This window comes from Epinephelus lanceolatus, chromosome 10 (assembly GCF_041903045.1).
Source record: "Epinephelus lanceolatus isolate andai-2023 chromosome 10, ASM4190304v1, whole genome shotgun sequence".
Lineage (NCBI taxonomy): Eukaryota > Metazoa > Chordata > Actinopteri > Perciformes > Serranidae > Epinephelus > Epinephelus lanceolatus.
This window is the reverse complement of record NC_135743.1, coordinates 35,768,874-35,783,970: the sequence shown is the minus strand read 5'-3', so window position 1 is coordinate 35,783,970 and position 15,097 is coordinate 35,768,874. Positions and strand designations below refer to the sequence as shown.

General features: G+C 39.9%; 1 protein-coding gene across 4 annotated transcripts in view; it reads left to right on the top strand.

Moving 5' to 3' along the window:
* spire1b (spire-type actin nucleation factor 1b) overlaps positions 1-14,309 on the top strand; it is a 55,371-nt gene extending 41,062 nt beyond the window's left edge. For 2 of the 4 annotated variants that reach the window (XM_033641051.2, XM_033641052.2), the window contains 8 exons: positions 3,653-3,816; positions 3,934-4,027; positions 4,275-4,417; positions 7,482-7,619; positions 8,225-8,295; positions 8,405-8,432; positions 8,743-9,035; positions 10,944-14,309. In XM_033641051.2, the coding sequence (XP_033496942.1) occupies positions 3,653-3,816; positions 3,934-4,027; positions 4,275-4,417; positions 7,482-7,619; positions 8,225-8,295; positions 8,405-8,432; positions 8,743-9,035; positions 10,944-11,199 (1,187 nt within the window). In that variant the 3' untranslated portion in view covers positions 11,200-14,309. Of the gene's footprint in view, positions 1-2,796; positions 2,848-3,652; positions 3,817-3,933; positions 4,028-4,274; positions 4,418-4,903; positions 5,081-7,481; positions 7,620-8,224; positions 8,296-8,404; positions 8,433-8,742; positions 9,036-10,943 lie in introns of all 4 variants that reach the window. The other 2 variants (XM_078171982.1, XM_033641050.2) reach the window with 2 other exon arrangements.
* The last annotated feature ends 788 nt before the right edge of the window (positions 14,310-15,097 follow it).

Below are 15,097 nucleotides of genomic sequence, written 5' to 3'. Positions count from 1 at the left end.
TCATTTATCTATAGCTCCTGTCAAACAGATAGACAGGATTATATTACTCCTGAAAAATGGTCCTGGTTGTTGCAGTAGATCTCTTAACACTCAGGAAAAGCATCCACTTTCTGACAAATATAAATGTGAATCTTGAGTAGAAGTGTGTGCCAGCCAGAAAGTTACTGCCACTTCTGTGTCTCCAAGGATCATCAGCTTCAGACAAAAGAGTCTTCCGTGTCTTTCTAGGTGACTTTGCAGAATTTAATCAGGGTGCTGCCTCATACTCTGCACAGCACTGGGCAGCACTGCTCTCTCAGTAGTGGCATATGTTTAGCATTAAATGCATATGACCAACTTAATGAGACAGATTGAGGTGAGATAAGATTGAGGTGAACGGGAAATACTGCTGAGACAAGCAAATCAGAATAACGCTGTGCTCCTCTTTCCCTCTACTGAAGCCAGTGTCTCTCATCACACCACAAACTTTATCACCTCGCACATACTCATTCATACTGTCCTTTAATCTGTGTGTGTGTGTGTGTGTGTGTGTACAAACTCCTCTTATAATGGATCAGTCTCATATGGAGAGAGTTTTTTGAATCTCACTGTGCTCTGTATTTTATGGGGAGGTGGTACATAATCACTGACACTTTAATGAACATGACTAAGGTTTTAATCAGCAAAAAGAAAATACTGTTTCAAGGAGAAACCCATTTCACAAGATGTAAACACTCTTGGTGATGTGTCATGCACTTCTGGGTCCATTTTACTGTGGCAAAGCGGAGATGGTGTGTCCTACCTAGTGTTTATTCATCAACAAAAATGGAATAGCTCAACATTTTATTCTCTTTATTGCAGAGATTTAAATGAGAAGATCAGTACCACTCTAATGTCTGTGCAATAAATATGAAGCTACAGCGAAGAAGTGGTTAGCTAGCGTAGCATAGCATGAAAACTGGAAGTAGGGGTAAATTGCTAGCCTCAACCTGACGTGGCAGAAGGTCTGTTACACACAACCATCTGAGAAATCATGGATAACTGTTTGGAAAAAGGCAGGGACTTTCAAAATACTTGAACTATCTGTTTGACACCGCTATCACAGACCATGTCACGAGAAGAGCGGAAACATCTTTTCCATCAAGAAAAGCCTTGAGTGTCATTCTTTACTCTTCTTTCAATGCAGAAATACTCTCCAGTTCGGACATAACTAAAGCTACTACAGTATACACTAACCTCTGAAGGGGCCACCATTGCTGTTTTGAATGAACAGTCGCCACTTTGTGTCATAATACACACCTAAACACAGCTACTAGTAGCTCCTACATCACACTGATTGGGCCAAACCACTGTTGGTGCCATCACGAATGCATTACTTGAAGTCTGACAGACTGATTTTTGTGTGATCTTGATATATCACGAGATCTGCTGCCGTGCACAGTTAAGCTAGCCTGCCTCGTCCAGAGTTACCCAAACAGACTTGAAAAACAGTAAGTGGTAGTTTTATGGAGAATTTCCAGGGATTATTTCTTGGCAAACAGCGGCACAGTAACATTTCCAGGGATGTAAGTCATTGCACTCGGCCAAGAAAGAGTTAAAATAGTAGCACTGATTTATAACTCCCTGTAAAACCACAACTTGTGCTTTCTACATTTCTTTTCATATACAGATTAAATAAGACCCAACTAGTTAATAAGTTAGCTTTAGAAGTGGTGGTTGGCAGAGGCCCCGTTTTAAGTCTTTATGCTAAGCTAAGCTAATCACCACCTGCACTGAGCCTCATACTTAATGCAAAGACATGGGAGGGGTTAACATATTGTCATAGAAGAGTTCAGATGATACCCTACAAAAATGCACACTCAGCAGTTGATGTGATATCTTATGAATTAGCACCCCATGAATGACGTTACATCCTTAATGCAAAGTAAGGTAATAAACGTCCAATTACGGAAGTTGGGTTTAGGAAAAGAAACATGGTAAGGGCATACCTTAAAATGACTCAGAGTTCACATGGCTCCAAACACACGTCTCTAGGAGAAAGTCCACATTTTTGTGACCCATCCACCACCCCAACCTGCCTCCTTTCAAGACCGCTCAGGACCGCTCCTCCTGACAGCTCATCGGTCACATGATCGCAGTCTTTATGTACAAATTTGGGTGCATTACTTTTCATAGGAAAATATACAGTTTATGAGAACAGCCTGGAGTGGCAGCAATCTACTCAATTACCTATTTTTCAAGAACACAAATAAAAATATTTCCCCAAATCTTGAGCTACCCCTTTGAAAATAAAAATGGTTCCACTGAAACTTAAATACTAAATGTTAGGTTTTTATATCTTTTTTTTTTTTATTTAAGAAAGGGATATTTTTTTGTTGAGCCAACAATTTAACAATAGTTTTGCAGTAAATACCCTCAAAAGTGGCAGAGAGACCAATTTTAATCAACAGTAACCTTAGACCAAAGTGATATCAAGCAACAAAATGTGGAATTTGATAAAGTTGCATGATCACACACATATAACACATACGCCTCACAGCTCAATGATCACACTTTAAAGCTATATATAAGCTCATACAGCCACCTTTTATTGAAGCAACACATTGGTGGGATGAAAAGCAGAAAATGTAGAAACAATGAACAAACCAGGTTGAGGTAATGCTGGATCCACCACAAAAATAAATTAGCCACATTCAACCACACAATAATGCACTGACTGCATTAATCATGACATATTACCAGGACCTACCAGCACAGACATACCAAATGGTGGAATGTTCTTATAGCTATCCTAATAAAGGAGGTGTCCCCTTTTAGGTTATGGCAAAACTCGCAGTATGCCACAGGATTTGTTCCGTGCTGGAGTAGGTAAAGTATGAGCACTTCTGTGGCTTCAAAGGCCTTGTTTAACCTTAACCTAATGGCCTTGTCTGTCTGCCTTTATAGCTAATTATGGCTGGTCTGTTTGTGTTTCATAAAGTCTAAACCCTGCTGATACAGTCTCTTACATGACAGAAAAGTCAATTATAGTCCAACAGCAGCAGAAACAGAGCTCATGGTGAGATGATGAGAAAAGAGAGAGGTTTCAGAGCTCTCATAGATGCTATCAGCTGCAACTCTTTATCTGCCTTTTGCAGCACTCCCTTGTCTCCTCTTCTCACACTCCCTCCCTCTGTATAAAGACTCTTTTTTTTGCTTTAACAACTCTGCACTCCTATAGACCACAGCTAGAGAGAGGCAGCCTGTTAGGTGGTTAGAAATTATTACTTGTTTTGCAGAATGACCTTGTGGCACTTGATTTTAAAGATTCAGCTCCCCTGAGAACAGTAACAAAAAGAGTCATCCATGCTCTGTGTGTAACACCAGCCTGCTCCTCTGCTTCCCCTCAGACCAGTTTAACTCACCCTTCCTGACCTCTTTCACCTTGGGATGAATCTCAAACCTCAGTCCTCTGTACAGGATTCATTGCATCTTTTCACCTTACTGTCCCATAAACACACTGTGATGTGAAAACAGTCTGTTCGCCCTTTTCGGGGGCAGAGCAGTCACAGTAGATTGACAGAATAACACAAGATGCAAGGAATCATATGAGGGAGAGTTTTGAGATTCATGTCAGGTGCTTTTCCTGCATTTTGTCTGAGTGACTCTCTCTCTTGTGTGTGGCTCTGTGCAGATGAGTTTAGTCCGTACATGGGCAGGAGGACATCCAGCTCTCTGTCTCTGACCAATGGATTAGCATCTCCCAGGGTAGAACCCTCCGGATCTCAGTCTGCACCTCAGAGGAAGAGGCTCCTGAAGGCACCTAGCCTCGCCGAGCTGGACAGCTCTGACTCTGATGTCAGTATGACTTTGTGTGTTTGTGCACTTGTGTGTAGGGGGTGGATTTTTGGAAATTACATCTCACATGTGCAGAGCTAATAATGATTGGTGTGTTTGTATATTCCATACATTCAGGATGAGATTTTTGGCCGCAAGTCAGCTAGCAGCTCCAGTGTGGCTACATCTTTGATGGATGATACATCTCCAGAGTGTGCTCTGGGGAAGAAAAGTGAGTCAGGAATTATTTCTACATCCCTGTTGTAGCCCAGTGGCCTCCTCAGCTAAACCATTTACTGACATTGATCAATGAGTTTTAATCTTAAAGCTACGCTAGCAATGTTTTCTTAGAAATTTTCCTTTATTGTTGCTGTTTATTATCAAAAGTTCTTGAGCTTTGAATTAACCAATCAACAGAATTTTCCAGTTAATCAGCCCCCTTTTCTCTCTTTCACCTCTCTTTCCTCTATGAACACCAGCTCCACCCATGTTCCTGCCCATCTCTTCTACACCCCAGCCAGAGAGGCGTCAGACCCCCCAGAGGAGACACTCCATTGAGAAGGAAACCCCGACCACTGTCCGACTGTTTCAACCTCCCTCCAAACAGAGCTCCAAATCTCTGGTGGGTCAGACATTTTTTGACATACTGAATCTACTCAGTAAATAAAATGTACCATGAAACAATACTGTACTTAGGTCATGGGACATGCTGACAAAAAAGGGGGCAGGATAAAGGCTTTAGAATTTAAAAAACTGTTTATAAGAACAGTAGCATTTAATAAACAAACAGCAAATAAAGTGTGGAAGTATTGGAGCATATTACTGTGCGCTCTCTGGGGAAAGTTTTAACCAGCCCTGGCAACAGATCCTGACCAGTAACTTAATAAGCGAGACAAAAAGATGGAACATTGGGATCTTTACAGAGAAGCAAATGCGAAGGGATTGAAACTAAACACTCACTGTCACTTCTCGTATCCTTTTATTTGTGTGACGTGTGTCTTCCTGGATTTCTTCCCTCTGCTTTTTCCTTCACCAAATCTACTGTGTGTGTGCTCACATTATTTCCTTGTGTGACTTTATCAAACTGCAGCAAGCTTCTCTCATTCAGGTTGGGACGATATCTTCATATCGTCCCTGGAACCCCCTCCTCCTCCTCCGCCCTTCTCCCTCCACTCTCCACCCCTCGCAGAGCTCCCACCCTGTGGAGGCATTTGTGTTGGTGCTGATGAAGGCAGTTTTTGCTCTGTGCAGGGCTCTTTACATCAGAGGAAGAGAGTCTGCCAAGGTTTGCCAGTCTGCCTCAGTCCATGCTGGCATAATAACTATAGCTGCCCGTCCTCTCCTAATGCTTCCTGCTTCACTAAAGATCATTCACCTATAGAGCAGGCTGCTGCCATTCTAGACTGAGAGCAAACTGCATTTTACCTGAGGTGTAACGTCGTAGCTAGTGATCAATATCATTTAATTAACAGTCATTCACTTCACTGCTTTGGATAACATGTTAACACTTAAACACAAGTAGGTAGCACCAGCTAAGATTCATATACATCTGCTCTAGAGTTGAACAAATGATTTATTTGCCGATGCTGGGATGCATTTATAATAAAATGTCTGTTTTGACCTCCATATTTTTGATTTATTGGTGGCACTATAGAGATAAAGACATTGTTTAAGATCCCTTTTATTAGCATCCCTATAAAGACATAAAAATATTTTAAAGTTGTCTCATGTTTTCTCCTTGCTCGCATGCTGCCAGCTGCAGGAGTCATGAGATCAGCAGGAGTTATAGTGCATTCATTTGTACAGCAGCGGTCAGTCAGTGAATCACTGTGTGTGACTGTTAAAGAAGCTTTCAACAGGATGTCATGACCAGCAGACATACATATCAGGTCCCAGGTCAGAATAATGATCAGTACACATTGGGTGTACATTGGTGATACTGTGATCTAAAATCATAGACTGTATAGAAAAAAATGGATGTCGCCATCATAATGTCACCCATTGTTTTGTCAACAACCACTCTGAAGCCTTGAGTTTGGCATTTTGGCTGTCACAATCTGTTTTTTGTTTTTTTTTCCTGTGGAGCCAGAGGTGACCATATTTGGATGAAAGGGTGGAGCTTACCCTAATGCTAGCTGCTAGTTTAGTTATCACGGTGTATTTACAACCATGGTTAACTGTAATAATACTATTGCTATTGCTAATTTTCACAAGCAAAAAACAGGCTTAAAACTTAAAAAATAAAATGTCATGTTTTTTAGTACAACTAAATGCTAAACAAGACTTTTGTAGGCGACCTAAATGTTACAGTCACCTTTCATAAACTGAAAACAGCTAGCTCATGGCTGCGCCTACAGTCTGTGAATCTGGGGTTATGCCTTGTTTATGTAACATGACATACGACGTCACCATCAGCCTCATCAAAGTACTCCAGTTCAAACTCCCAGAGCCTTCAAACAGAAAGAAAACACAAGCTTCATCTTTACTGTTCCTCTCTACCTCATTACAGACAGATGGGTGTGACATGAGCAGAGATATGTTCAAGTGTAGTGTTGTTTGTGTGTCAGTAACTCACTGCACTCTCAGTGTGCTTTTGCGCTCCTCCACTAGCAGCTCAGTCATAACTTCAGCTGTCACCTCAGAGGAGAGCTTGTTTCTCTCCAAAGGTTCAGTCACCAGTGTGAGATAAACAAATACGCAAGAGATCACTTGCCTTTATGTTTAAATACAAGACACAATGTAGGAGACTTTACCTGCTATTGTATATTGATGGAGACTTGAAACTATAGTGGATCTTACTTGAGCTGTAGGTCTGCAGTGCCTGCTCATATATGGGTGTGTCAAACGACATCTGTGAAGGAAATAATGTCACTCATTAGTTTGTTTTTTAGAGGTTTAAATCCATATGAAAATGTTTACAGTCTAAAACCCTCTCACACAACCTGATGGGTGTGTAGATGCCTTGGCTTCCTTCAATAAACTCCATGAATATTTTGTTGCTGTATGGGAAAATACAGTGTGTGTTCAGGCTGAAGAGTGTGTGAAGTCTGCAGAGAGGTTCTTTGCAATCTACTGTATATTCTGCTCTGTATGGGCCTTTTTTCATTTGTTTCACCAATGTTTCTCTTCATGTTTAATTACATTAAACTACATACTGCAGTACAACTTGCCACAGTCATGCCAACATACAATCTAAAGCACAGTGTTTTCAGATAAAGTCTATCCAAAAAAAAGAAAAGAAAGAAAAAACACACTTGACACAGCTATAGCTTTCACTTGTCACATTTTTGGAAGAAGTTTGTTCAAAAGGATGTACCTAATTACAGAAAACATGTAATGGGAGAAAAAAATAATTAAATCATGGTGGAACACTCCTTTAATTGCCAAGGTTGTGAATAACTCTGCTGCCCTGGATCACCACTGCATAATGTCTTCCCATCACTCCTGTCGTTTACGCATCATGAACCCTCTCTGAGTCCACCCTCTTCTTCAGTGAACATTTTTATGACCCAAATGTACTCTGGAGCCACACAGGCTGCTCTAAAAGGTGCAGAGGGAGGGCTGTTTGTGTGCTGAATTATAAACACTGAGCCCAGTGTTGGATCTGCTGTGGCCACCACGGTTGCTCACTGTTCTGTGTCTGTCTTTATGTGTGTGTGTGTGTGTGTGTGTGTGTGCTGTTACAGGAGGAGTTCTGTTTCCCTGTGGAGTGTCTGTCTCTGACGGTGGAGGAGGTGATGCACATCAGACAGGTGCTGGTTAAGGCAGAGCTAGAGAAGTTCCAGCAGTACAAAGAAATCTACAACGCTATGAAGAAGGGAAAGGTAACTTCTTTGTGTGCGACACATGTTGCCTTTATCGTGTACAGTAAAACACACGAGTAGATGCAGTTGTTATGAAATGAGTTGGGCTGTACCATTCTTATAGGTGAAGTGAGTAAGATTTGCGGGGGGGGGGGGGGGGGGGTGATGGCATCTAGTGGTGAATTGCAGATTGAAACAAGCTATAACTTCTCCCACTGAGAATTTCTGTAATGTTCATTGATTAGGAGGTTTTTACCAGGAGCTGAATTATCTGCAGAGGTCTCTTTCCCTTCCAAAACAAAAAGACCAAGTGATTAAAACTAGTTAAAACACTGCATAAAGAAGTTTCATGTTACAGGTAAGTGTAACTCCAACACTGCTCATTGCAGATGGGCTTATAACTACGGTGGCCTAGAGTCTAAGGTAACAAAAACACAACAATTTGTATTTTCAGGTGATTATACACTAAAGAAAACGTACTTATTATATTGTATTTCTGGCAATATATCCCCCTACATCTTGCCCACAGGACCTTTAACTTCACCATAAGGGAAAGAGCACATATTTCTTAATGTTTGCATGATATCTTGTTTTTTCTAACATGGTCTTAATGTCTTTTATTGCAGCTTTGCTTCTGTTGTCGAACCAAAAGGTTTTCCTTCTTCACCTGGTCCTACATTTGCCAGTTTTGCAAAAAGTAAAACATCTTTTATCTTTTGCATTTTAAATTAAACCTGTTGAGAAGGAAGTGTTACTGTGTTCACTCATCACTTCCTCTGTTTGCTCTCTCTCTTCTCCCCTCACAGGCCTGTGTGTGCACAGTGCTGCAAAAAGGTTAGTCAAATTGAGTAAATCATTTCTCCAAACAGCTGCCAGTGCAGCATTAAATCCTGCTGTTATTTGTTCTCATCAGTCAGCTGACAGAAATGTGTTGCCATTCAAAAAGTTGAACTTTAAATTAGAGAGTATAATGTATAATTATGACATTTCATGATAAGTGCTGAAGTAATTTAATGAAGCTTTTAAGTCCTTACACAAACAAAAAATGGTACCCAAAAAATGTATGCCTGTTATATCTCATCCATAGTCTCTCTCAGTAATCATTACACTTCTAATTTACATCTACGTCTTCCCTCTCTAACAGATGCGGCTGCCGTCCAAACCTTATTCCAGCTTGCCCATCTACTCCATTGGCTCGACCAACACTCTCCCCAGGGAGAGGTTGAGTGCCATGAGTGCTGTAGGACAAGGACTCTCTGTGGCCGGAGAGCCGGGGCCATCAGCAGTGGGAGGGGCCCAGGCGCCCCCTGCTTTGAAAGTAGAAACAACAGGAGCATCTAAAGGAGCTGGAAAAGCCTCTGGAGCAGCAGCTGCTGCTAAATCTGAGAAGTCCTCTGGCAGTCCACGGCGCCACAGCATTCAGAAGACCATGTCCAAGTAAGAGCTTTGAACACAATTATTATGTCCTAATGTGATACAAATTCTCCTGTTGACAGTTTGTATGATATTGCAACAATGGCCCCTAAGATCAGAACTAAAATATTACATTTTAAAAAATGAACTCCAGTTCAAAAAGTCCTGCAAATTCTAAAAAAAGTGCAGAGGCTGAAAAAAAATGCTCATGATCCCAAAATGCAAAAAATACTAAAACACAAATAGAAGACAAAAAGGCCTTCAATCATAGTAGTTGCTGCTGACACATCCAGCTACATCTTTGCACTGTCACTGTGACACCTAGTGGCCGAATCTTTATTTCACCTCAGTACATTTCTGTTTGGGTTTTATATGTGCTACATTTCCCAATTGTGATTGCATTTTCCTTATTGTTTGTCTTTATTGCTCTGGAGATCTGGTATTTGTATAGATGGATTTGGAGCACATATTGCATGTTTGTGTTTTGTCCAAAGAGGCCTGGGAAATTTATTATTATTATTATTTCTTAAAATTCTGGAATTATTTATTTTTTATTAAAATTAAAAATGTTGATTCATCCAAATTACCAGAAAAGACAAATGTATTTTCTCAACCCTAGTAGTGTCAAACTATTCACATAGTTTTGGTTTGATGTGCACAGCTTTTGAGACATCTCTCTCTAAAAATGATACCTCCACACTGGAGTATTGGTAATAAATTGAACAGCAGCATTTCTCTTCTGAAACAGTGTTCTTACACTTGAAGGAACATTTCACCTGCAAACTTACCGTTTGTATATCAGTTGCTTACAGCCTGTTATCTTGAATTTGTGATAAAAAAACTGTTTTTCTCACGCCTCCCTGGCAAATGGAGAATCCAAAAAAGGCAAACCTTCTTCATGAATTGAAGTCACTGCGGACAACATTTAACAACAGCAAAATATATCAAAACATCCATTTACAAACTCTCACAGAACTCATGCAGTGTAATCCAGGTCGCATTTATCCAGTCGTATGCTCACTACTTCACACACACACATGCATTTTTGCTAAGATGTTACAATATAAAACACTATGCCTGTGAGTAGCGTGCCCTAAACTTGCTTGCACACCACTGTGCCATGCATGAGACTGTTTGTACTGACATGTTTTATATTATAAGGTTTGAGCTTGAATGCATGTGTTGGGGAAGTACTGAGCATACGACTGGATAAATGAGACTTGAATTATACTGTACCAATTATATGAGAGCTTGTAAACAGATGTTTTGATATAGTTTTGCTGCTGTTAAACATGGTCCCCTAGACTTCAATTCATGAAGATGTCTAATTTTTTTTGGGCTCTCTGTTCGATATGGAGGCATGCAAGAAAAACAAAGTTTTCTTCACGAATTTAACATTACATGGGGTGAGTAATTGTTATGCAAATGGTCGATTTGCAGGTGAAGTATTGATTTAATAATACTCAAACCTTCCCGCATTCAACAATCATTGTAGTAAACATAAAAAATGAGATTCCATTTACCTTGTATTACAGTAATAATGATATTAATGACTTAATGCATAGCAAAAAAGTATGTAGATTCCACAACATCAAAAATAAAACCAGATAAAATAATAAAGAACATGTACAACAACATCAAGACATCAGTAAATGAAAAGATATGGTCAAAGCTCAAAACCTGAACAAATGGAAATAAAACAATTAACATAACTAGATAAAACAATATGTAAGTGAGAAAATATGTTGTTGGGTTGTTTTTTTGTTTGTTTGTTTTAATTACGGTGACCACCCACCGATTAGGTTACCCATGATCACATACCTGGGGTAGTTTGAACAGTCAGTCAAAGTAAACCAAACTGTAATAACAAAAACAACAGTGTTCTCTGATCGTGTTCATGCTAAGATGTTCTCTTGTTTCTGTGCCATGTAGGTTTTCAAAGCACGGCTCTTTAAAGTCTCATGAAGAACTGGAGCTTCCTTCAGAGCTGACAGAGGACTGGGCCACCATGGAGGTGTGTGTGGACTGCAAGAAGTTCATCTCTGACATAATCGCCTCCAGCAAGCACAGCCTGTCACTGGCCACCAAGAGAGCTCGACTAAAACGCAAGACCCAGTCCTTCTACTTGTCCTCCCCTAAAGGAAGGGAGGAGTACCGCCCCTCTGAACGAACAATCAAGGAGGTCTAAAACTTTTTATCTCTCTCTCTCTCTGGCTGCTTCCAGCTCCTATGGCACAATTATAAAGACTCAGCACTGGATATGATTTTACTGTACATGTATACTTCAGTCAGATAAAGCTGTCAGATTGGCTGATATGAACCTCAGTGGTGGACAGTGTGGTGTTTGTTGCTGTGTCCTGATCATCGTGTACAGCTCCTTCAGATGAGCGCATACTGTAGATCTGCCAATTTTTTTTACCATATCATAGATGATCCTTTAATCCCTGGCCACAGACTTTTGAGTAAAGAAGCGAGAAGTGTTGTGATGAGAAATGGCAATGTGTCAAAGTGGAATGACCTCCCTTCCCTATGATGGCACAACAGTGTGGTCCGATCCAACTCACATTCAAATCAATAAGCACAAGACAGAAGGACTGATGTGTGTTTGGCTTCCTCAGGCACTGGCACTACAGAAGACACGAGGCCTGCAGAGAGTGACACTCAAGAAAATACGGGATATTAAACTGTACATTTTGTATGGGTTTTCATTTAGTTTTTTACACGCGTGTGTACGGTAAATGATTGTTCGATGAAGTCACCCTCAGTTTTGTTTTGCTGATGATGCTTAATGAGACTTTCCCCCACTTTCGTCTTTACAAAGCATACTTCATAGCACACTCCTGTTTTTGAGGAATCAGGAAAAGTTTCCACACATCTTTTTTTTTTTTGGATCACATGTAGAAAACAGTCTGTTTTCATACAGATTTTGTGCCAAATAACAGCATCTTTCTAATCTATATGTTATCCATGGAAAAGTAATTTCCCCCGATATATGTTTGCAGAAGTCTGGCAACAAAACAATGACACAAACTGTGAGAGCCATACTCAATCAAGCCCAAGAAAATGTGGTATAAAATCTTGATATTTCAAAAATTAAAGTCTGAATAGTCCGCACTGCTCAGTTTTTTTAGTTTAACACTCATCTAATCTGCTTCATCGGGACTGTGTGGGCAAGAGCTGATCAGATTTGATTTTAGTTTTGCACTTCCATAAAGTAATGAGACTTGTACGATACAGAGTATAAAAAGAACGGTGACTTGGTTAATTGAAGCTGAGATATTGTGAGATGTTTGTGTCTCTTTGTCCATCAGTCCCTATATGGGCCAAGTTTAAGGGGACAGTTCACCCCAAAATCAAAAATACATATTTTCACCCTTTCCTGTAGTGTTTTTGGTGTGAGTTGCTCAATGTTGAAATACTTCTTTCCGATATAATGGAACTAGATGGTACTCAGCTGGTGGTGCTCCAAGTGCCAAAAAAATACATTTGAAAAACTCAACAGCTATGTCACTTTCCAGAAATCATGACCTAGTTACTCGAGATGGTCCACAGACCTTGTTGTGAGCAGTTTCATGTAGGAACTATTTTCTTTCTACCGAACTACACCCACCAACTATATCACCATGTAGAAGGAAGCATGCATCTACTCATGAACAAGAGGCTTGTGCTCGTGATAGCACAAAATGTAAACATTAATGGTGTCCTTTTGGGCCACAACAACAAGGTCTGTGGATTAACTTGAGTAACCAGGTCATTATTTCTGGAAGAGAAGTTAGACATCTCTATGGCCGATATCTCCAACACTCAGTAACTCACATCAAACAATCTTACCAAGCATTACAGGTAAGAGGAAAGAGCTGTCTTTTTTTTTTTTTGATGAACTGTCCCTTTAAACACTGCCATAACCTACATTTCCCATGATGCAACTCCATAGCATCTTAATGGTTAAAACATTATTTACTGTTAAATACCCAGATCTCTCATACTCCACAACCAAAGTTGGTAACACAGGTCTTCTGTTATAAATTCGTCTCACTCGGGATAGAGCCAAAATAACCCTGATGACATCATCAGAGGAGATCCCCCCAGAGCCACAAAAGACAACTATTTTCACAGGCTCAGTGGTTCTCCTCATAATGAGTGAACTGATCTTAATGTGTCAAATCTGTGAAGTGCCCCTACAAACAAACACTCCCATAACTGCCAATTCAAACATTGCTAAATCCTGATTGGTGCTAGAAAGTACATGACATCATTTGTTTCCAATTAAGTCTCTTCTACTTCAAACAAGTGAGCGAAACAAAAATTACATTACATTACATTACAGAAATCTCTTATGTAAAATAACCAAATCTACTCTAACTTTGGCAGAAAATGTTGTGCTGATGTTAGACCCCATCGCTTATAATAAGAAGTAGATTGAAAAAATATATTTTTTTAGGGCCTTTAAAGTACATTTTGAAACCACATGTTCATGCTGTGTGTTTATTTGAGACTTACTTAGACTACACAGATGTGCAGAAAGGCAGGTATAGACACAGTATTACCTGCAGTATTGTCTAGTCTTGCCTTCAAATAATTTACAAAAAATATCTGCATATTTTTGCAATTTTAAATGTACCTTTGCGTTGATATATATTTCTTTCTTCTTTCATAACATGAAGTTCCTGGCTTGTATTTATGTTGTGTATGGATTAGTCATAATAAAACACCTCATGTTCGTGTGTTTGTGCAGATGCACAGCTCATGAAACCCAGCTCACTGTCCAGGCAGCAGACACACATTGTCCTGCTGTGCAACACATACTGTAAGTCTGAACATGATGCCTTTATGATTTCCCTCCATCATTCAGAGTCTCATTGGCAGGAAGACATGTCTAATGACTTGTGGCCTGGATGTTTATTTTGTTCTTCATCACATTCCTCATCTTCCTCCTTAAGATATTTCTGCCTTAAGAATTGCCTTTTATGATCACGCTCATACGTTGAACAGTCATCTACTGTAACTGTACATACTTTGTTTCTAATGATTTGTTTGTAGGTCAGGTGTGTGTTGCCTCGATGATATCTTGACAGTGAGACTGTTGTAGAACTGTGTCTCTGAGAGGGAAACTAACCCAGTACAGTGTGTTCACGGGAGGAGTGGGAAGTCCACAGAAGAAAACTCACAGTGTGACAGCATCGTGCATGTACTATGGTGTAGCTTTTACCCTCAGTCTCTATTACCTTTAACCTGTAACTTCTTGCAGAGAGTGCAACAAATGATGACTACAACAATAAACTGTAATGCAATACCTGATCAAGGCATCTATATCTTCCTTGTTTTGCATTTAAAATATTCAAAAACATGAATGTTTATGCCTCCGTGCCGTGGCTGGAGGCATTATGATTTCAAGTTGCCCGTCCATCCCAGTCTTGTGAGCACCATATCTCAAGAGTACCTTGAGGAATTTCTTTGAATTTGATACAAATGTTCACTTGGATTCAACAACGAACTGATTACATTTTGGTGGTCTTAAGTCAAAGGTCAAGCTCACTGTGACCTTGTCTGTCTGACTTGTGAACAAGATATCTAAAGAACACCTTGAGGGATTTTTTCTAAATTTGGCACAAACATCCACTTGGACTTAATGATGAAATGATCAGAATTTGGTGGTCAAAGGTCACTGGGACCTTGCATCCATCTTATTCTTGTGAACACAATATCTCAAGAAAGCCTTGAGGGAATTTCCTCAAATTTGGCACTGACATCCACTTGGACTTCAGAATGAACTGATTAGAATTTGGTCCTCAAAGGTCAAGGTCACTGTGACCCTACGAAACATGTTTTTGGCCATAAAGCAAGAACTGATATGTTGATTATGACCGAATTTCACATGAATGTCTAAAATGATGACGTTTTAAATCCAAAAGGTCAAAGATCAACTTCCCCATGACATCATGATGCTCTGCAAAAACACTTATCTAGCCATTATGTCATATCTTAGGAACAGAAGGGGAGACATTTGGTCAGATACTTAATTTGTGACACTTATCTTGAATGTCCACCATGAAACATTGTTGATTGTATAGATCTTCTGGGATACC